Source organism: Mustela nivalis (assembly GCF_964662115.1).
Source record: "Mustela nivalis genome assembly, chromosome: 12".
Classification (NCBI taxonomy): Eukaryota; Metazoa; Chordata; class Mammalia; order Carnivora; family Mustelidae; genus Mustela; species Mustela nivalis.
This window is the reverse complement of record NC_139031.1, coordinates 87,428,864-87,449,729: the sequence shown is the minus strand read 5'-3', so window position 1 is coordinate 87,449,729 and position 20,866 is coordinate 87,428,864. Positions and strand designations below refer to the sequence as shown.

General features: G+C 47.8%; 1 protein-coding gene and 1 long non-coding RNA gene across 8 annotated transcripts in view; one reads left to right on the top strand and one right to left on the bottom strand.

Moving 5' to 3' along the window:
* The window catches only part of LOC309844782, a 55,414-nt gene extending 48,514 nt beyond the window's left edge, over nucleotides 1–6,900 (bottom strand). For 2 of the 6 annotated variants that reach the window (XR_014300897.1, XR_014300898.1), the window contains exon 1: nucleotides 5,374–5,692. This is a non-coding gene — a long non-coding RNA (uncharacterized lncRNA). Of the gene's footprint in view, nucleotides 1–5,373 lie in introns of all 6 variants that reach the window. The other 4 variants (XR_014300894.1, XR_014300895.1, XR_014300896.1 and 1 more) reach the window with 4 other exon arrangements.
* The window catches only part of LAMB1 (laminin subunit beta 1), a 68,199-nt gene continuing 49,662 nt past the window's right edge, over nucleotides 2,330–20,866 (top strand). Inside the window, exons 1-7 of one of the 2 annotated variants that reach the window (XM_082691980.1) lie at nucleotides 2,330–2,537; nucleotides 3,012–3,139; nucleotides 4,253–4,428; nucleotides 6,938–7,073; nucleotides 10,301–10,374; nucleotides 16,832–17,020; nucleotides 17,109–17,172. In XM_082691980.1, the coding sequence (XP_082548106.1) occupies nucleotides 3,103–3,139; nucleotides 4,253–4,428; nucleotides 6,938–7,073; nucleotides 10,301–10,374; nucleotides 16,832–17,020; nucleotides 17,109–17,172 (676 nt within the window). In that variant the 5' untranslated portion in view covers nucleotides 2,330–2,537; nucleotides 3,012–3,102. Of the gene's footprint in view, nucleotides 2,538–2,770; nucleotides 2,875–3,011; nucleotides 3,140–4,252; nucleotides 4,429–6,937; nucleotides 7,074–10,300; nucleotides 10,375–16,831; nucleotides 17,021–17,108; nucleotides 17,173–20,866 lie in introns of those variants that run through there. The other variant, XM_082691979.1, reaches the window with a different exon arrangement.

The following is a 20,866-nucleotide window of genomic DNA, read 5'->3' as shown; positions in this document are numbered from 1 at the left end:
AGTAGAAAGGACAGGAGCTAGTGACAGGGAAAGGTAAGGTGAGGGAAATGGTCAACACAAGCCCCAGGCTGGACTGCCTTTAAGGACGTGGGATCTGTAGAGTCTCACAAGGGTCCCGGGCTTGGTTTAATGCTCTGTTAACATCTTGAAACCATTAATTTTTGAACAAAGGGCCCACATGCTCATTTTCATTCTGCATTGCCCTCTGCAAATCCTATAGCAAGGTTTGTTCCCAGGCTTGTCCTGAGCTCAGAGGTGGATCACCATGCTAATAGTAGAAATTAGAAACAGAAGAACAGATTTTGTTCTAAGAGGGATTGGTGGGGAAGGGTCACTTTTGCAACACATGTACTTATGGGCCATCAAAGTAGAGCTATTCAATAGTTGTTAGAAATTGGATGTAAATTTCACGCACAGTACAAACTGGAGTTACAGATGTAGGGAGTACCAAGCCTAAGGTGGTGGAGAGGTTGGGCTTGGATGAGAGAGTTCAGAGGGAAAAGAAGCTGTTGATGCAAACTTTGGGAGCATCTATGTTTAAAGGAAAGAGAGGGGAAAGAGAAATGGCAGAGGGGGTGTTAGAGTCCTATAGGAAAATTTTGGAATTGTGTCCTGGAAGTGAAGGAAAAAAGTCTCAAAAAGGGAATGTGAGATAAGCCACAGAGACCCAGTAGGGACAAGGGCCATTGCACTTGGCAGTAAGAGGGTCCATAGTAATCAGTGAGACCAGTGGTGAAGATGGAGGTCCTATTATAATGAAATAAAGGAGCAACGAAAAGGAAACAGAAAGGAGAGCAAACTATCTTTTCAAGTACCTGGGCTAGGAAAGTCAAAAGAAGGAAAGGAGTTGAGAGTGTTGAGAATAGAGAAAGGTTTTTTGGTTTGTTAGGACGGGAAATCGAGCGGGTTTACATGTGAGAGCCTTGTCCTTAGCAGGTCAGAGGAGGACACAAACTTCCAAGACAAAAGTACATTCTGGAATGGGGAATGGAGACAGACAAATTCACAGATGGAATGGTCAGAGGGTGAATGCGTATTCTATACATTAGTCCCTGCACATATGAGTTAAAAAACAAACAAACAAACAAACAAACCCTCAACAAATCACTTAACTTTCTCAGTAATGTTAAGTTTACTCCTGAGAGTGAGATGGTCAGGGTTCGAGGCTTTAGAACAGTGCTGAAGGTAACTCTTTGCAGTCTATGAGAAGAACTGACCAGGGACAAATACCACTGGTGAGTAGCAGGGAGGGCTCAGCAGCTGCCAAAGCAGAAGCCAGTCTCATGAAAGAGGCAGAATTGAACCATGCTTGCCATGTCTATGGATGAAAAACTAATAAGCAACATTGGCCCAGGGTATTAGAGTTCAACCAGGGGAAAAGCATTTTCCTCTTTTTTTTTTTTTTTTTTTTTTTTTTTTTAAATTAAGCTCTGAAGACCCTCCATGGCCTTCACAAGGGCATCTGCTTTCTCTGTGTTGCGGGACTGCCCAGCCAGCACCAAGGATCCTGGGCATTTGGGGGATGGGGGGCAAACGGATCAGAAGGCTAGCGCAGGGCAAGTGCTGATTTAGTGACTAATTAATGCATCACCAAGACCTGAGGCTCCTGACTCCCGCAGCAGAAAGGAAGTTTATAAACCCATAAAGCAGCTTTACTTTGCGGTCTAATGATTAAACTTTCCCTGGGCCCGATTTCATTGCAGCTCAGTTAAAAGCTGACCAACGAGCCACTTAAACCCTTCCCCCTGGGATAATTAAAAACAAGCAAAATCTCCTGGCTGGGCTAGCAACTGCTGGGACTCCCCCCCACCCCCACACACACACCCCGTGCAGGGCACTTTTGCGGAAAACGCCAGCTTTGACTCAATCCGCTGCGCCAAGGCAGCAGAACTGGGCTGGTTCGTGGAAGGGCGGCGTTCCGCCGGCCCCCTCTCTTCCCTCCCCAACTCCCAGAAGGTGCGTGAGCTTCTGTTCACCCCTGATCTAACCAGACAGGTCGCACACAGTGCCATTAGGAGCCCCCCCCCCCCCCATCTGTAAACCATGGAGCTCCTCTCTAGAATCGCCGAGGTGGCGCTTTGCGGAGATGGCGAAGTGTGTCTCATTCGTGGTTGAGCCAACCCTGTCACGATGACATGGGAAAAAGCCTCACCAACAATGGTGTCATTCGAGAAATTACCTGAATTGGAGCCATCGCCTGGAAGTAGGTAAGAAGTAGATTTTTAAAAACAATTAAGTGGGTAATTCGATGCCGTGGCCACCTGGGTGGCAGGGACTAAAGGCAGGTCCCGAATAAATGCACGTGCGCGCCCGGGGAGCCCAGTGAGCAGCAGTTTTCCCGGCTTCGCGTGGAGACCTTGGAGATACCGCGTCCAGCCCAAGCTCAGGGATGCCGATTCCTTGTCTCCGGGCCACAAACCTGACAGGTCGACCCTCTTTCTAAAGGGTTAACCTGCCTTCTCCCTCCGGCGGGAGTCTGCGGTCCCGGGTACCCTTTCGTGACTCACTCGTTGCAAATGTAAACGCCCGAGCGCGCGGTAGGTCCCGCCGGGCCCCCCTCGCGCCGCGATCCCCACACCTACCTCCGCCACCAGCCCAGACGCCGCCCGCCCCCCGCGCGCAGCGCACCCGGGACAGCCCGGAGCCCGCGGCGACCGCAGGCGCGGCCTTAAAACAAAAGAGGCGCCCCGGGAGGGTGGGACCCGGACCTCACCCCCTCCTCGCCCGGCGGTGGCCGCCCGCCCCCTCAGCCCCTGCTCTCGGTGTGCGCATGAGCGGAGGCACCTCCCCCGGTTCCTCCCAAGGCTAAACTTTCTAATTCCCTTCTTTGGGCTCGGGGCTGCCGGCGGCGGGGAGAGCGCTCTCACCGCCCGGGTGAGGAGGACAAAGTGGCTGCGCGATTTTCTCCCCTCCCGACCCTCGGACTCCCCGCTTCCGTGGGAGCGGCAGGAAATAGAAGGGCCCCTCTCTGCTCTCTGAACACTTGCTTTTTTTTTCCTTTACTTCTCCAGAAAGGAAGACGAGGGGGAAAAGGGCAGGCGGCTCGGCCGGTGCGTTCTCCAGTCCTCCGCAGGGGTGTCCCCTCGGCTGCAGGGACTGGCCATGGGGCTGCTCCAGGTGTTCGCTTTCAGTTTCTTAGGTAATTCCTCGGACGCGGTGGTGGGGGGAGGGGGTGGGGGGAGGAGGCGTGGGTGGGGAAGAAGCCCCTGAAGGCGTTTGACCCTGCTTCGAGGGCGCCTGGACGATCGGAGAGGGACTGGGGTGGGAATCGTGCCCCGGGATTAAACGCCAGCGCCCTCGGTGGCGGCTGAGGACTGCGCGCGAGGATCGCTGCGGACCCGCAACCTGGGGGCTCTGTGACTAGAACTGGGGATCCGCGGCCCCTGCTCTGGGCTTTGCACCTTCGGCGGGTTCACGGTGGGTCTCTCCACTGCGAGGGGATGGGGGGGTCAGGCTTCCTGGGGTCGGCTGGGAGCTTGTCGCCGAGAGCTGCCCTGGAGCCCATTTCCCGGCGAAGCATACAAGCTGAGCGCAGGCTTAATCCTGGGAACAGATTGGAGCCATGTGGCTTCAATTAACTATCGCTGTTTGCCCCCGGATGGCGCCAGAAACAGCTGGACCGGGTGCTTCCCTGGAATGACGAAGCGTTGAAGGCACTCCAAAGCCGCAGGGACTTGTCCACTCGCCCCTTGCTTGGGAAAGCGGCGCCCCCTGCGAGTCCTGCTGCCTCGCCCCCAAAGAAGCGCCCGGGATCTCCGAGGGTGCACGCACGCACACTCACACATTTCCACGCGCACGCACACACGGTTTCACACTGAGGATGCACAGGCTGCCGCGTGCACGGAGGTTCATACACTCACCCCCCTACCGGCGCACGCATGGATGTTTGCCCGCTCGCCTGCCTGCGCTCAGGTCCAGGCACAGGCTCATCGAAGTGGCTGGTCTGCACGTCTACCTTTTGTGGCTGGAGCTGCTTCCCCAAGGCAGATCTGGGTGGGCTTGAGTGTCTCTAGGTCTCCGGGGAATGATATTCTGGACTGCCGGACCAACGTGATACCGTGTCTCTTTCCGAACCCTCTCCACGTGCCGACCTCCTCCTCGCTCATCTTTCCAATGGGCTTTTTTCTGTGCATTCTACTTTCTTCTGAACCTACTCTGTTCCCGCCCCTTCTTGTACCTTTCGCTTGGGCGCGCTCCCTGCTTGTGTCCTACCCACTCCCCCACCTCCCGGGTCGCCTGCCCTTTTCCACAGCCCTGTACGGAGCCAAAGTGCGCGCTCAAGAACCCGAATTCAGCTATGGCTGCGCGGAGGGCAGCTGCTACCCCGCCACGGGTGACCTTCTCATCGGCCGAGCACAGAAGCTCTCCGTGACCTCGACGTGCGGGCTGCACAAGCCTGAGCCATACTGTATTGTCAGCCACCTCCAGGTGAGGGCGGAGATCCCAGCTCCCGGCTCTACGCGCGCCTCCTCCGGTCTAGAGACCCAGGAGCCAGGCCCTGGGGACTCCACATCCTGCCAGCTATCCAGATAGGAAGCGCGGCCAGTCGGGGAGTCCCGGGATTAGACTGGCTGCTCACCCTTTTTTTGCTCCATCTCCGTTTGCACAGTTGTATCCGCCAAACATTTCCTGCCGCCTCCACTGCGGGCGCAGTCAGCATGGAAAGGCAGGACTGCAGGCAACCCGGTCCCTGCCCCGGATCCTGACCCTGAGCCTTCAAAAAGTCCCGAGTGCTTAACGTTTTGTGGTTATTTTAAATCTGTCCTCCTTAGAATGTGTGTAAAAGATAGTTTATCTCTTTTTCTTATTCTGGGTAGTGATCTTGGGTTTTTCCCATTTCTCTTGGATAAAGGGTATGGTAGCGCTGATGGATACCTTGCAAGGTCATTCTAGTCACTGACCCTGATTTTCTTTCCTGTGGTGTTGTTCCCCATCTACCTCCATTAGATACCTCTTCAGAATTTCCTGGTTGCCATGGTACCCTGACAGAGAAGGACCCAAATGAAATTTCTGGGTGCCTTCTAACAACGGGGCCAGGATCTTAGATTTCAAAGGTCACATTTTTACAAAGTCAAAAATATATTTTATTATTTTTAAAAGATTTTATTTGTCAGAGAGAGAGAGGACAAGCAGAGGGTAGTGGTAGGCAGAGCAGACAGGAGAAGCAAGCTCCCAGGTGAGCAAAGAGCTACATGCGGGGGCCCAAGACCCCAAGATCATGACCTGAGCCCAAGGCAGACAGTTAACCAACTGAGCCACCCAGGTGTCCCAAAATTAACTACCTAGAATCAGAAGCCTTTTGCTTTTTTTTTTTTTTTTTAAGTAGCCTGTTATTTCTGACCTCTAAAGCAAGCAAAAGGCAGCTAGTCTTACCTGCTTCCAAGTGCCAGAGCCAGCTGCTCCAGTTTTGGTCCCTCCACCTGACTGGATACCTGCCCTTTGGGAGGAGGTCCATGTTGTGTGGTTTGCACCACAGAGACCTTAAAATGGAGCCACTTTTATAAAGCCAGGAGAGAGCCCATTCTGGAGACTGGAGAAATTAAACCAAAGGAATGCGGTAAAGTGGATTCTGCTCCTTTGCTTCCAGGTTTACACAGAGATGTCTAGACTGCTTCCTCCTGATTAGAAGGGTGGCTATAATTAAACTTTTTTTTGAGTTCTGGTAATTGTTCTCCAGTATTAGTTTCCTTGGCTACAGGTTAATGAAGGCAGTCGATGTTACCTTTTCTAATATTAGCATGTAAATCTTACCTAAAATATTGTGTTAACATTTACCTCGGAGGTGAGGACATCCTGTAAATGAATCCCCAGATTCTGAATCTGGCTTTGACCAGAATGAGAATTGAATTGTTTGTCTTCAAAGCCAAGTCAAGGCAAACTCTCTGGATTATGGGATCAGCCATGAAAGTGTGGAGTGCTCTTTACAGATAGCAGATTCTAAAGAAAGGGCCTGGGTGTGCACTTCTCTCAAACATTTAATGGGTCTGAAAACTGAGGCAGGAATCTTAAGTATTTTGTCCAGGGTCCCATTGAATTCCTGACTTCTGTTTTCTCGCTTTTTCTTAGTACCTTTTGCTCGTCCCTAATCCTTTCCGGGAGGAAGGGGATAACTAATAACTAAATAAGGACAAACATAAAAGTACAATTCGTTGATACTGTCCTTATCAGAATATTATCCCTGCTTCAGTGTTGTTCGATATTTGTGGATCTTTACCGATGCCATTCTCAGCTTCGTGAAGGTCCGTGTTGGCATTCTTTGAGTTGGTCTCAGTGTACAGTGCTCATAACAAAGCACCACAGCCTCGTCCTCACTTCCCAAATATTCCGAGCGGTTTCTGGGTTAGTCTGCAAGCTGCCACCATTGATTAAGCTGCCACCATTAATTCTTGGGCAGAGCAGAAGCTGAGAAAACGGGTTCTGTATTTCTCAAAGCTTCTTAAATTCATCTGCGTAATACTTGGCCTCTGTCTTATGTAGGTTTTAGAAAAACAGGCCGAATGCATTGTTCTTTTTATTTTCTCCCCTTTCATTTTTCAGTTTGCTTTATGTCAGCAAAAATTCTTTAATACCTCTTCTGCATTTTACTGGAAGAGTAAGCTTCTCTAGCTATTCATTGAGATGAAGGCTTATGCCTAGAAATTTCATTTTGATTAAATTAATAGCTTGTGGAAACAATGCCACCTTTTACTTCTGACCTTGAATTTACAAGCGTGGAGGAAATTTTCAGCAGTAATGCATACCCCGTAAGTTAAAAAGTAAAAGGCATATTATGTGTCATGTAAGTAATTTTGAGACATTTATTTTTCTTGAAGCAAGTCAGCTTGATTTCTGTATTGTGGGCTTAATTTGTGGTGTGTGTGCATTTTGTGTGTGTGTGTGTGTGTGTGTGTGTGTGTGTGATTGCTTCCTAGACTCATGAAACTGACTTTCCTTTCAGGAGGACAAAAAATGCTTCATCTGCAATTCACAAGATCCTTATCATGAGACCCTCAACCCTGACAGTCATCTCATTGAAAATGTGGTCACTACATTTGCTCCAAACCGCCTTAAGATTTGGTGGCAATCCGAAAACGGTATGTGGCTTGGTGTGTGATTGGTCACCTGGAAGGAGTTTACAGGCTCCTGGGTATTTGTAATCTTGATTGGTTTGTCTGCCCTATAATTATGGCCTTTGGCGGATTTACTGCCTAGCACTAACTTTTCTTGGTAAAATCTGATCTTTCTTCCTCAAGTATGCACTTTCTGTAAGAAAGAAGTCTTTGATGCTAGACCAAAGGAGTATTTCGTAGCCCTCATCCTGAGGGGAGTCTTTGTGGGTGCGGCTGTATCTGTTGGGGATGTGGAAGGCCCTGCACAGCCCTAAATCTTCCATAAAATATGGCATCTTTCATTTTGATCAACCCCAAAGGAAAAGGCAAAAGCAGCCCCCCTACCATCAGTGTCCTTCCCTCTAAGAAAATTCAGTAATAGTACTGTGACTCAGCACTAGGTATGAATTTTTCAACGACTCTGTCAACCTAGATATGACCCCCACTCAATTTCTCTAGTGAGTATGTGAAGCCAGCTCCTTTTTCCTTTCTTTGCCTTGGGGTTTGGGTTTAATTTTTTTTTTTTAATGTATTTTATTTATTTGACACAGAGAGAAAGATCACAAATAGGCAGAGAGGCAGGCAGAGAGAGGGGGGGAAGCAGGCTCCCTGCTGAGCAGAAAGCCCAATATGGGGCTCGATGCTAGGACCCTGAGATCATGACCTGAGCTGAAGGCAGAGACTTAACCCACTGAGCCACCCAGGTGCCCCGGGTTTGGGTTTAGTAAATTCATCAAATTTGATGTTATTTCACTGGGAAACTATCCCCCATTAGTTTTGCATCTGTGTCAAACTTGAATGCTGAACTTTGGGAAATAAAGGTAGAGTTACTGTGTCTTCTCAATAACAATGTACCATTAGATCTTCCAAAAAATTATGAGAATTCTGGATCTCAAAGCTGTAAACCTAGGTTTGGCCATAGAGAATATGGATTTGACTAGATCTCTCTCTTATATATGCCCTATCCCTGGGAAGCTTTTGGAGACTTGCTGTCATGTAACTTTCTATAAAGAGGAACTCCCTTACTGGACTTCCTTGTCATTGACTATGAAATTATCCTTGCTTTTCAGAAGACTCTTGGGTTCTGGGGAGAGTTGATTGATTATTCATTGGTCAACCTTGGGACTGCATTGGTTACCAGTTTGAGGTAGTCTCGTCCTCAAAAAGTGTGTCCGTCCATTAGAGCCTTACCAATTCTTACAGGAGGTTATCTTGGTTGATAGTTGAATGTGATAGAGAAGTTTCTGTAAGTCTGTACTCCAGTCACGGAGGATTTCTGAAAGAGCACAGTGCCGCTTCCAAACAACAGGAGCGTGTCCCGACTGCCCACATTCTTCCAGTGACATGAAAGGACAATTAGAAGGACACCTCAACTTTCGTATCAAGTTGATAGACAGTAATATTGTTCATCGTGTGCGGTAGTGCCGGGGGAGGGGAGGGTTTTTCTTGGTTGCTTCAGGAGTTCACCGATATCTGCCACTTTGAATTCGTGGGGCAAGAGGCCAAAGGCCAGGAAGACGGATTTTCAAGGTGAGGCGCTTGTGTTCTCTGTCCCAAGAGATTCAGTGAGGTTAGCTGATGCCTAGGCTTCAGAAAGTCAGATTGGTTGTTACTGCCCCCATCCCCTCCTTGGTGTCCTCATTATTAAAGATGTTCTTTCTGGATGTGATTTTATCCATTTTCTGTGAGTTTCATCCAAGTGGAGCTTTAGGTGGCGGCCTTAAATTATTGGTGTTCAGGCATCGAAATGGGCTTGGAGGGCACAGCTACTTTTCAGAACCCTTCCTGGGGAATCTACCCCTAGGTCTGACAGAAATCAAACACGCTTTGAAAGAATCACCCTTTTTTATTTCTCTGTGGATTTTTCTTCCCTTATTTAAAAAAAACTGCAATGCGTTATCAGGTTCTAAATCTAAAACGGAATGTGTTTTTAGGGCGCCCAATGCAGCGTATGTTCTTATGTTACAGAAAGGGTCCTAGTCTTGTTTGCACTTTACGTTATTTTGTTATCTCTTCATTTTGAACAAACACTGCAGGTTTTTAAAAGCCTGGGAGAGAAGAGACACATGGGAGCTGAGCTCACCTTCCACTCCGAAATGTCCCGAGTCGGTTTATAATATGGCCCTTTTTAATAAGTTAGATAAGGTTGGTTAGTGTGATTATAATGTTTTTCTTTAACATTCCAACTAACTCATATCCGTTTCAGTGACCACCACCCCCCACCCCCCACAACTGGCTTGGCGGTTGTCCAGTGGGAGAGTTTATTTCAAAAGTCCTACTGATTTCCTGAAAATACACCAGCCTGTGACATGATTCATTCTGACACATTCCTGTCTTCCTGCCTTTAAGACTTCCTTTGCTATAGAAGGTGGACCCCCTGAAGCTCTCTCCAACCCAGCAAACAGGGAAAGGTCTCCTTTAGCAAAGAGGCAGCCTGGAGGGCTGGAGGTATTGGCGAGGAGGAGGGAAGTACTTTCCATCTCTGGAATTCCAGTGGCCTTTTTAGTGTGTTAACGTGGGACTGACCCACCCTCAGGGCCTGGTGTGAAGGCTGGTTTGTTTGTTCAGGCTTCCCCCAAAGGGAAGATGTTAGTATTTGTTCTGGGCCGGTGTATTTATTTGAGGGACTCTTTGTCTCTGGCATTGTTTTTCGGTGGTGGGGATGCATCCAAAGGCTTCCCCGTCGGGGATAGTTCTTTCTAAATGGGAGCATAACTAATATGCGTGGTAGACTCTTATTTATTTTCTTTGCTGATGCATTAAAAAAAGGAATATTTGTGTTTTGCCTGGAGGAGGCTTAGATCCCCTGCTTTAAGCTGCAAGCTGAACCCCTACTGTGCACAGGAAGTGACCCCCTCCTTCCCCTTGAGAGCCTCTTGGCTTAGAGGGAGGGGGAGATGTTTTACTTTCTCCTAAGCAAAAGCTGCCTTTCTTGACAGCAACTAGAGGCAATCTGCCGGATGTCTTGTTCCGCTCAGCAGATTCAATGTGTCGAGCTCTGGAACCGTTTGTGGAGATCTGGGAAAGCCTTCTGATTTGCGCTTTACCTCCTACGCCAAGGCAGGTTTCCTGTCTGTAGCTTCACTTTCAGATAGACGGCAAGGAGGATTTCTGTGAGGGGCATAAAGAGAATTTGAGACAACAGTCCCAACTGTTCACAGATGTCCCTGTTTACTATTTCCTTTTTGTTATTTCCCAAAAATCTCCTATAGGTGTGGAAAATGTAACGATCCAACTGGATCTGGAAGCAGAATTCCACTTTACTCATCTCATAATGACTTTCAAGGTAAGGAATTCGTCACTTTCTCACAAATGACACATGGAGAGGCGCCGTGTAATTCCCTTTTTGGTAGGGCTCTCTGTTGAGAGTCGGCCTAAATGGGAACTTAAATATTATTGTTGCCATAAATTGGGATCATTGAGCAGCTTTTTAAGATGGGCACAAATTACTATGTTCAACAAATACTCTATCTTCGTGGCAAGTAGGAGAGAGCGAGCCTCTATTCTAAGGTAATTCAACTGTAAACTTTTAATTAGATCTCTTTTTATTTCCCCACGGAGAGAGGCAGCTTTGACTCTCTCCCAAACCACAATAAAACATCTGGAGAGTAAATCCCTGATCCCTTGTGTTGATGTTTTAATGCTGAGTTTGGTAACTGAAAAGGAAGTGTTTTATCTTTAGTTTTCAAGGGCTTGCAAAATTTGTGGGAACAGTTCTGTAGTTCCTTAAGAAACGCGTATGCTTTCTTAAATGTGGATTTTCTCATCCTTTTTCTTTTAGAGATGTAAAATGACTCCGGGGCTGGGGAATTTCTCTGGACAAAGTCCCTTTGTTTCTTCATAAGCAGCTGCCTGGAAATGACAGACTACTCATGACTTAAAGTACACGTTGATGCACATAAAACCCATAATTTACCTCCCACTTCTCAGATTAAAACCACTTTGGCTAGTTTTTGGTGGGGGGCTTGAGCTGCACCGTCTCAGGTTAGGAAGAGAGGTGCTGGGGAGGGAGTAACTGCGTGGAAGTTTCGGGAGGCCGAGGAGCATGGAAAGGCATGAAAGTCAGACCACAACTGGGAGGGATGGTGGACTGCTGGTTCCTAGGCCTGAGCCCCTCATCCCCTGCCATCCTCACCCCCAGGGCCCCCAGAGGTGCTGTTGCTGCTGGACAGGAAGGCTTCCACTGTGACACTTGATACAGGGGGAGGTCGGGGCTTTCACCAAGCAAATCAACACCGAGCCTCCTCCCTTCATTAACTGTGGCCAAGCCCAGCTTGGTCATTAGAAGTAAAACTCGGCCATGTCCAAAGACGTTACCTTCATGTCTAAAATAGAATTATCATTATTCCCGTCAATGGCCCTATCTTTTACTTCAGAAAGGGCATCTGTGCCTCCATGGGTCGTTCTGAGTTTGCGTACACCCAGAGGTCCTTGGGGTACATGTTCTGTCATTAAATACCCATTTGACTGAGTACGGTGGGCCAGGGATGAAACCGCCCAAGTGCGGAGGGTCAAACAAGCGGGGACACAACAGAGATGTGAGGAATGGGTGCAGGCAGTCAGGCTGCCGTGGGTGAGAGAGGATGCCCCCTGCAGGTTCCAGCTCCCGGTGTGACAAGCAACAGGTATGGGGTTGGACAGGCTTGGGCGTAGATCCCCACCCTGCCCCTTTCTGGCACATGCGGCTGGGGCCTCGGCTTCCTCTTTGGAAGGAAAAGTGGGAGGAATGAGAACCCCTGCACTGGGGGGATTGTGTGACCTAGCCCTCCGCTGCGGGAGAAGGCATGGTCTTGCTACCTGGCCTCTAATGGGAATGCGATCATTTTTTATATATTCGGATGCTTGGATAAGCGGGTCAAGGAATTCAGCCATCTTCTGTTTGTAAGAAAGTGCCCGAGTCCCTGCGGGAGATTTTAAAGATCTTATGGTTGCTTTTCTGCAGGACCTTCCCACCCTGGTAGGGTTGGGGGGGCAGGGACTGGCAAATAACTTACGTCACGGAGGGTGCTAAGCGCTCAGCAGAAGTTCAGAGAATATACGTTCTGAGCATGGAGGAGGGCGAGATTCCTCGTAGCCTGGGCTAAGGGTGAAAGCTTCATGAAGAGAGATCAGGACTGCATTTGACCCGGGCCAGGAAGGGTGAGCAGGATCTCAGTGGGAGGAGGTGGAAGAAAAGGCGTTCTTGGCAGAGGACAGCGTCTGAAAGCAAAGTGCTGGTGGTGGACAGTTCAGGCGGGTTTCGTTGGGCGTAGATTTGCCTGGAGCTCTGGGCCGTGAGGGGGCGAGAAGGAAGATAACAGTCAGAAGGACCGGGACTCTTGGCTGAGGAGTGTGTGCCATGGAGGAAATGGGGAACCATTGACACAAGATGAGACTATTTAAGGAAGGTGGCCAGAGAGGAGGCAGAGGAGGGCCTGGGACAGTGAGCACCGAGCGCTCATGGGGAGGCCCTCGTTGAAGTCTGTGCTGATGAGGGGGCTCACCTAGGAGACTCCTGGGGTTCATGCAGAGGCGGGCCTGACTCTCACATAGGAGGGAGTCGCCCCTGCCATCCAGGACATCCTGGAAGTACTACCAGAAGAGCTTTTTCAAATCACACACCTCCCCTTATTGCCCTACTGTTCTCTCTGCTGCTCCTACCCTTGAGAATTATCGCCCACTACCATGGGGGTCCTCAGTTGGGCCCTTTTGGAATCAAAGGTTCAGCCATGAATTGGAGAAGGATGAGAAGCAGAACAACAGAAGGAGGGCAAGGAGAAGGATGAAGCCAAGATCTCTTGGATGTCCAAGCTGAGTAAGCAGGAGCATGGCAGTAGGGCGACCGGAGTGAGGACGGTAGCGGGTGGTGGTGAGGAACACAGGTTTGCTGTGGAGAGAGCCGCTTGCTAAGGGGATTGGGTTTGGGGTTGGGTTTTGTGAGCCAGCGAAACTCTTGTAACGTATACACAGTGGGCTTTGGTCCATAGCCAGATGTGGCCAAAATCGTAGCTCTTTCATGGAGTAGAAATTCAGAGGTAGCCGTGCCACAGTGTGAGCCCCAAGCAGGTTGATGAATGAGCGAAGAGTGTAGAAGGGCCTCCATTCTGAACATGCCAGTGTTTTCCTGGGTTCCAGCAGCCTCCTGAATCCACAGGAAATCAGATCGCTCTGTCAATGGCCCTTAGGGACTCAGAAGCTTCCAGAAAGGAGGGAGAAAGAATCACAGCCAGCACTGGCTTACAGCGTTTTCTCTCTGCTCCCTTCTGACCCGGAGACATTAGGCTGGTCTATCCCCAGATGTCATCACCCAGGAGGCAGGCCTCATGGGGAGTTTGTCTTGGCTGAGGTAGTTATTGGGGCTTTCCCCCCTTAATATAAACTCCTTCGTCATGTAGTCTTGAATTTAATAAAGTACCATTTTCTTATATTCCTGAACAGGTAAAAAAGTAAAAACCCAAGCAACTAGTAAGTGAATAAGTCAAAGAATCTGTCCAAATATGACCTTCTGTTTTATTACGCTTGTCTCCTTTGATCCATGCAAAAGACTGTCAGGATTATTAAGGAAGGCAGAAGGAGTCTGGGAATGGACTGGTCTCCCCATTAGTGGTCACCCAGATTTCTCCCAAGTGTCGGTTTTAATTCAGAAGGGAAGGTCTGTTCAGCTTCTGTTCGCTGGGCTGGCTCCTCTGTCCACGTTTCCCCTCAGTGGAAGGTGCCATGTGCCTCATCTCTTCTTTCCACCCTCCCAAATTTCCATCCTGCCTCAGTTTCCAGGAATCTGGCCTTTGTATCCCATCCTCCGTGACATCCACTTGTCGGTCTGCTGTGATGCCGTCAGCCAGTGAGGCAGAAAGATGGGTTTGGGCCTCGTTCAGCCTGGATTTGAATCTAAACTCTGCCTCTAGTTGGCAAGTCCATGAACGTGTCTGAGCCACCATTTCCCACGTGTAAGGAGAGTGTGTCTCGAGGGTGTGTTAGTTTCCTGGGGCCTCCGTAAGGCAGCTTAAATCCCAGAAGTGTCTTGTCTCACAGCTGTGGAGGCTTTATGGGCAAGATCCAAGTGTAGACAGAGTTGGATTCTCCTGTGACTTCTTTCTTTCCTTGGCTTGGAGATGGTGGTTTTTCTTCTCTCTTCCCTTGGTCTTCCCTTGGACATGTCCCTATCCTAATTGCTCCTGCTTATAAAGAATGCCAGTCGCGTGGGATTAGGGCCCACTGTAAGACTTCATTCTACTTTAATTACCCAGATACATTCACATTCTGAGGGACAAGGGGTTAGGTCTTCAACATAAGAATTTGGGGAGGACACCGTTGGGCCCAGAACAGGAGGTTAAGCAATGATGTAATTCAGTTGCCTGGCACCACTCTTTCCTGCTTTGGCTAGCCCTGTGCTGATGCCTTTTCTGGAACAATGACTTTGGCTCTTTTATCTTGTCTTGCTTTTCGGGGGGAAGTCATACGTTTGGGGGTTTCAAATACTGTGATTTCCAAACAGTGCCAACCGTGATTTCCAAATCCATGGTTCAAGCTCTGTTGGTGCAGCTGGGTGCCAGATTGCTATTTCTGGTTGTCTGCTGGGTGTCCTCTTGTGGATGCCTCGTGTGTAACTAGTCCAAAACCAAAAGCCTGCCTTCTCTTCTGGGCTTTGCTATTAGCACAGTGTCACACACACACACACACACATGCACACGCGCGCACACACACACACACACACACACACTCTCCAAGCTCAGGTGCCGCTGTTTCTTTCCTTCCCTCCCTTTCCACTGAAACCTAACAACAGATCACCAAGTGTGATCCAATATATTTTACTAAATTCTCTTAAGTTTTCAGAGCAATTGCATCCTTTTTGTCCGACCATACTATCATGCTTGAGTGAAGACCTTCATCTTTTTTTCTCTCAGTTGGTTTCCTTATCTCTTGGTTTCTTTTGTTTCTTGTTTTTCTGTGTCCGATAATTGTGCCCCAGGATGAATTTTCTTTTTTTCTTTTTTTTTTTTTAAGATTTTATTTATTTATTAGAGAGAGAGTGCGCGCGCGTGCACACAAGCAGGGGCAATGGCAGACAGAGAGGGTGGAAGAAGTAGGCTCCCCACTGAGCAGGGAGTCTGATGTGGGACTCGATCCCATGACCCCAAGATAATGACCTGAGCTGATGGCAGATGCTTAACCGACTGAGCCACCCAGCTGTCCCCAGGATGATTTTTCTAAAGTACAACCTGATCATTTCATTCTGTTCAGTCCAGTCTTTTGGTGCTCCCCTTTTGTGGCATAAAGGTAAAGGAAAGGCCTGCACATGGCCAGCAAGTTTCTTCCTCTCCTGTCCTGGTCAAGCTCTTCTGCCGCCTGCAGCCCCTCCGCCCACTGCCTGGAAGACACTCACCCTTCCAGGATCCAGTTCAAGGCCAACTTCTCTCTGAAGAATTCAAAGAATGCGCACGCACGCGCACGCACGTGTGTGTGTGTGTGCGTGAAAACATCCATCAAACAACATTTGCCATTTTAAACCTTTTTAAGTATACAATTCAGTACCACTAGGTGGCTTCCCAATGTTGTGCCACCAACACCACTCTATTTCCAGAACTTTTTCATCACCCCAAATATAAACTCTACCCATGAAGCAATAACTCCCCATTGCCCCCTCCCCCCAGCCCCTGGAAACCTCTAATTTACTTCCCGCCTCTGCAGACTTGCCAGTTCAAGACCTTTCCTGTCCGTGGAATCCTACAGGATCTGTCCTTTTGTGCCTGGCTTCTTTCACTGAATAGAATGTTTTCGGGGTTTATCCATGATGCAGGAGTATCTGAATTTCTTTTTTATGGCTGAATAACATTCTCTTGCATGTCTATGCCGTGTTTGGTTTATCCATTGGTCTTGGATGGGTCCTTGGCTGGTTTCTGCCTTTGGGCCACTGTGAACTATGCCACCATGAACATTCTCATCCGAGTATCTGAGTCCCCATTTTTGGTTCTTCGGGCAGTGGAGTAGCGAGGAGGGGAATCGAAGGATTCTGCAGCTTCTCAAGTTAGTCCTTGCTTCCTCTTGTCCTCCCAGAGCACACTGTAGGAGACTGCTGTGATGTTTCGTATCTTTTTTTTTTTTTCTTTTAAATGATTTTATTTATTTATTTGAGAGAGAGAGAGAGCAAGCACGAGAGGAGAGAGATCAGCGGGAGAAGCAGACTCCCTGCTGAGCAGGGAGTCTGATGTGGGACTTGATCCCAGGACTCTAGGATCATGACCTGAGCCGGAGGCAGTCGCTTAACCAACTGAGCCACCCAGGCGCCCCTGATGTTTCGTATCTTGAATGATGGAATGAATGTGCTTCCTGGGCCCGTCTGCAGCCTGCAGACCACGGTCTATACCGAGCGGTGGTCAGCACCCAGCTGTCGAACGATTACACAAGCAAACCGAGCAAGCGGGCAACCTAACCGGTCCTGTGATGGGTGCTGACCGACTCATCCAAAGAGTGTTAGCTATTAAGTCCCGCTTATGGTCAGCTTCTAAGGAGAAGGAGCTGACTGATCTCTGTTAGGGTGGGAGGAAATACAGCGTTTCAGGGCTCGACACTTGTCGGCGAGAGGACCCACCGTGCACCGGCCTAAAGTTTCTGAAATCCTGCCACAGTCCTAGACACCAACCGCATGCCGGCAGGATTTATGACGAGCAGCTGAGTGATAGGTTCATCTGAGTTAAAAAAAAAAAAAAAAAAGTACAGATCACCAATAGAAAACATCAAACGAGCCTTCTGTTCCCCACCTTTAGACATTCCGTCCGGCCGCTATGCTGATAGAACGATCGTCCGACTTCGGGAGAACCTGGGGCGTGTACAGATACTTTGCCTATGACTGCGAGAGCTCGTTTCCAGGCATCTCCACCGGCCCCATGAAGAAAGTGGATGATATAATCTGTGATTCCCGCTATTCTGACATTGAACCCTCAACCGAAGGAGAGGTTTGTTTGCTTTTCTTGTTTTACATTCTACTTACAAATCCTTTTTGATCATGGCAAAAATACCCATTACTCTTGTATCTATTTTTAGGTGATATTTCGTGCTTTAGATCCTGCTTTCAGAATAGAAGACCCTTACAGTCCAAGGATACAGAGTAAGCTTGTTTTCGAATAAAAGCTTTGATGGAAAAACAGCAATCATGGAAGAACTCCTACCCAGAACACTGTTACCCCAAATCTAAGCATTCAGTGCTGAATCCACCCTCTTTCTTTCCTTTTATCTCCACAATACCCAATCAGAGGCCCTTGAAATTGGCAGGAATCAAAGTCCTCCCGGATGGGGAACACATTTTGATTAGAGTAAAACATTTAAGTCATAAGTACTGAAACAATTATGCTGGTTGTAATAATACCTTATTTTATTGCTCAGTATAATATATATGTATATAAATATATATATATGTTATATAATATATAACTTGTATATTACTTGTATATTACATAAGTCATAATTTGTTATATATTACTTATGTATTATATATTATAACTTATATATGACTTATAAGTCATATAACCTATAACTTATATATGTTATATATAATATATATCATATATAACTTATAGATGTTATATATTGTGTATGTTATATAATATATAATTTGTATATATTATATATGTATACATAAATTAGGGTACAGATTAAGCTGTTGTAACAGAGTGTCCCCAAACATTCAGTGGCTTGAATAAGATAGAAGTTGATTTCTCTCTTACGAAATCATCCAGAGCGCTTTCCAGAGAAGAACAGTAGGTCATCTGCTACATGTAGGATTACCACATAAAATAAAGGCTTACACCCAGTTAAATCTGAATTGGAGGTAAATAGCAAGTTGTTTTTTAGTAATTATATCCCATGGAATATTCGTGACTAGTACAAGGACATCCCATGCAATATTTATGGTTGGTGTGACTATGTCCCATGTCACATTTAAGACAGACTTTACTGACCAAAATATTGTTTATCTGAGATTCAAATGTAACTGAACAACTTGTATTCTTATTGCTGCATCTGGCAACCCTAGCCACTAGAGCAGCCAGGTTCCTTCTGTCTCCTAGTCTTTACTCCTAGCAGGTTGGAGCTGGACCCAACCTATGGGGTAGGAGGCAGCGAAGGGCAGATGACGTGGGAGCTGCTCACGTCCCACTGGCCAAATTTACTCACGTGGCCAACCTCAAGACACACTGGGAAACCTCTAGCAAGGTGGCCGTGTGCCCTCTCACACTCTTGCCGGAGGCTTTTCTTGTCAAAGGAAGGAAAGAAGAAGGAGTACTGGGAGGAAATCCAGGTGTCAGCCGTGCTCAGTACGCTTGTATTTCCATTTAACAGATGAGAAAACTGAGGCTTAGAGAGTTGGAATAATGTGTGTAAGGGGCAGTCAGATCGTGAACCCATAAGTTATGATTCTAAATCTAAATTTGGAAGCTTTCTAGCATGTAGCAACCATGCTTCATTTGTTACAGAATTACATTTTGATCATCTTGGAAGGCAAAATATGCGCTAATTAGAAGAAGGGGGTTTGGAGTCTGGCAGCCCTGGGTTTCGATCCCAGTTCCAGGATATCACAGTTCTGGGACCTGGGGCAAGTAATCTGCTTAAACCTGGTTTATTTTAAAATCTGTTTTTTCAACTGTACTCTACATATAGTAATACTGATTTGAACATCATTATGGAGAAAACATGAGTTCTAGAAACGATCTTCTGATGTGCCTGACCCACAGAGAGTAGTCAGTGAATTGAAGCAGCTGCTGCTTTTCATGTTGCCACAAGCCATGGCCTGGGTCTTGCATGGACCTGGTCCCCATACCTCAGAGTGAGGGGATGAGACTCCTTCTCCGGCTACTAAGGTGTAGGCCACTGAAGAGAGGAAAGGCTGATTCCACTGATGGTGTCCAGCTGCAGACGGCCCTAGTTGAACCCAAGGCACCATAGAGCCTCCCAGTGCAAAGCATGCAAGAGTAGAATGGAAAACATCCAGGAAATATAGCCAGAAAAGGGCTGTTTCCCCACTTAAATTAATTTTACATGCAGCCCAGACCGTCTCTGGTCTGTAATCTGCTTGTTCATTCTATTACAAAACCAATATCTATGGTACATCCAGCCCTGTGCCATTTCTGAGTGGGCTCTGGGAGGCATCCCATCCCTGCTCTCAAAACCCGGTTGTGAGAAAGGTCCACATGGCGTCCGCGACACATACCCTGTGGCATCCTACAAGGACTCCCGGTCCGCTCCTTCTTGGACGACATTTGCAAAACTTGGGGAACGTGTCACCATCATAATTCTCTGGTCTTTTGTTGTTGAATGGCCTCAGAAAATCTTGCCTGTGTTCGAGAGGTGCCCGTTTTAACTGCTGATGCTCTCGATCGCCTTTGTGCTCTACAGAACAAGGAAAGTCTCTTTGGTTGGCTTTCTTGTCGAGACCTGGGGCCTCACTTCAAAAGCGAGTCTTGCCCACGCCAGCAGGTCCATGTACAAGGCTTGGCTGTGGGTAACTGTGCTGGGAGAGCGGAGAAGGGACATGTTTGCTCTTCCGTGGGGTCCCACAAAGATCGGTTCAGGGGCTCCTAAACACTCTGGCCGTTCTATAGCTTTGTCGTCGGGCCTCTTGTCAGTAGATACTTGTCTTCATTCTGTGTGTGGGAGGAAATGTTGGCATTCACACATTCCAGCCAGCTAAGTCGTACCACGCTTTCTCTGTTCCGTTTTTGATTTTACAAAGAGCCTAAGTTCAATGCAGGGACTCATGGACTGTCCCTTTCAACCCACAGCTGTTTCTATAGTCTTCATTGTAGGCTACGCATGTATTATAAGTCATTAAAATTGTGTTCGGGCTTCGCGAGTCTCTGATGCCCTGTGCCAGCACCTTGTCCTGTGGGGCAAACGAGAATGCATCAGCACCAGTGAGAGTAAAGCTTAGGGACAATTTCAGGCTACACAGGGGAGGACTGATGGACTGATGAGTCTTTCCAGATCCACTTCAGCAAGAGCAGCTTAGCCATTGATGGAAACACTGCGGGAGAAGAATGAATGGCTTTTGGTTGATCAAGTTACTCTACAATATAATTGGTAGCCCCACATCTGTAATAAGCATAGATCTGTAGGCCCAGGAGCGAGAAGAAAAGATAAAAGAAATTGATCCGCAAGTAACTTATTATTTTGGAAAAAATCAACTTGCCCAACCTCCTGATACTGAGCTCCTTTATCCTTATGTCACACTATGGATGACAAACGGGACAAAAAAGTGGGAGACTGTGACGTTGGGTCAGAATGTGGTGGAGATCTTCTGTCCCTGGAACGTGGTTCTTCTGCAGTGTTAAATCTATTTTAGCAACTTGGATTTCATCTAAGTGGTGGGAAATTTCAGGTATACTTTATTTCCTCCCAAAATGAACACAAGAATGTTCCATCCTATTCTCTTGTAATAAGAGAATTGGAGTGTGCTGATAAACCCTTTCCCACCTGCATGGACTCCTCTGGGTTGGAGCTGATGAACATTGCCGTGATACCGAATGGCATCGCAATCGTTCAGGTTACTGTGTGCTAGAGGTTTCTGGCTGCCGTGCCACCGTGTTCTTAAATTTCTCTGCCTTCGTGCTTCTTCCTGAAATGGTCTGATGTTCTTTCTAAACTGGTGAAGAGGGAGCAGCCCTTTCTTCTTCCAGAGACTGTCCCATGGTGTCAAGCTTTACTAGCACGGCCCTCGAGACCGTACAAGGGGGTGATTTTTATTTGTTGTGCCTGTCTATAAAGAGATGTCGTATCCTTGCAAAAGAGGTCTTGGTTGTTTGATCAGA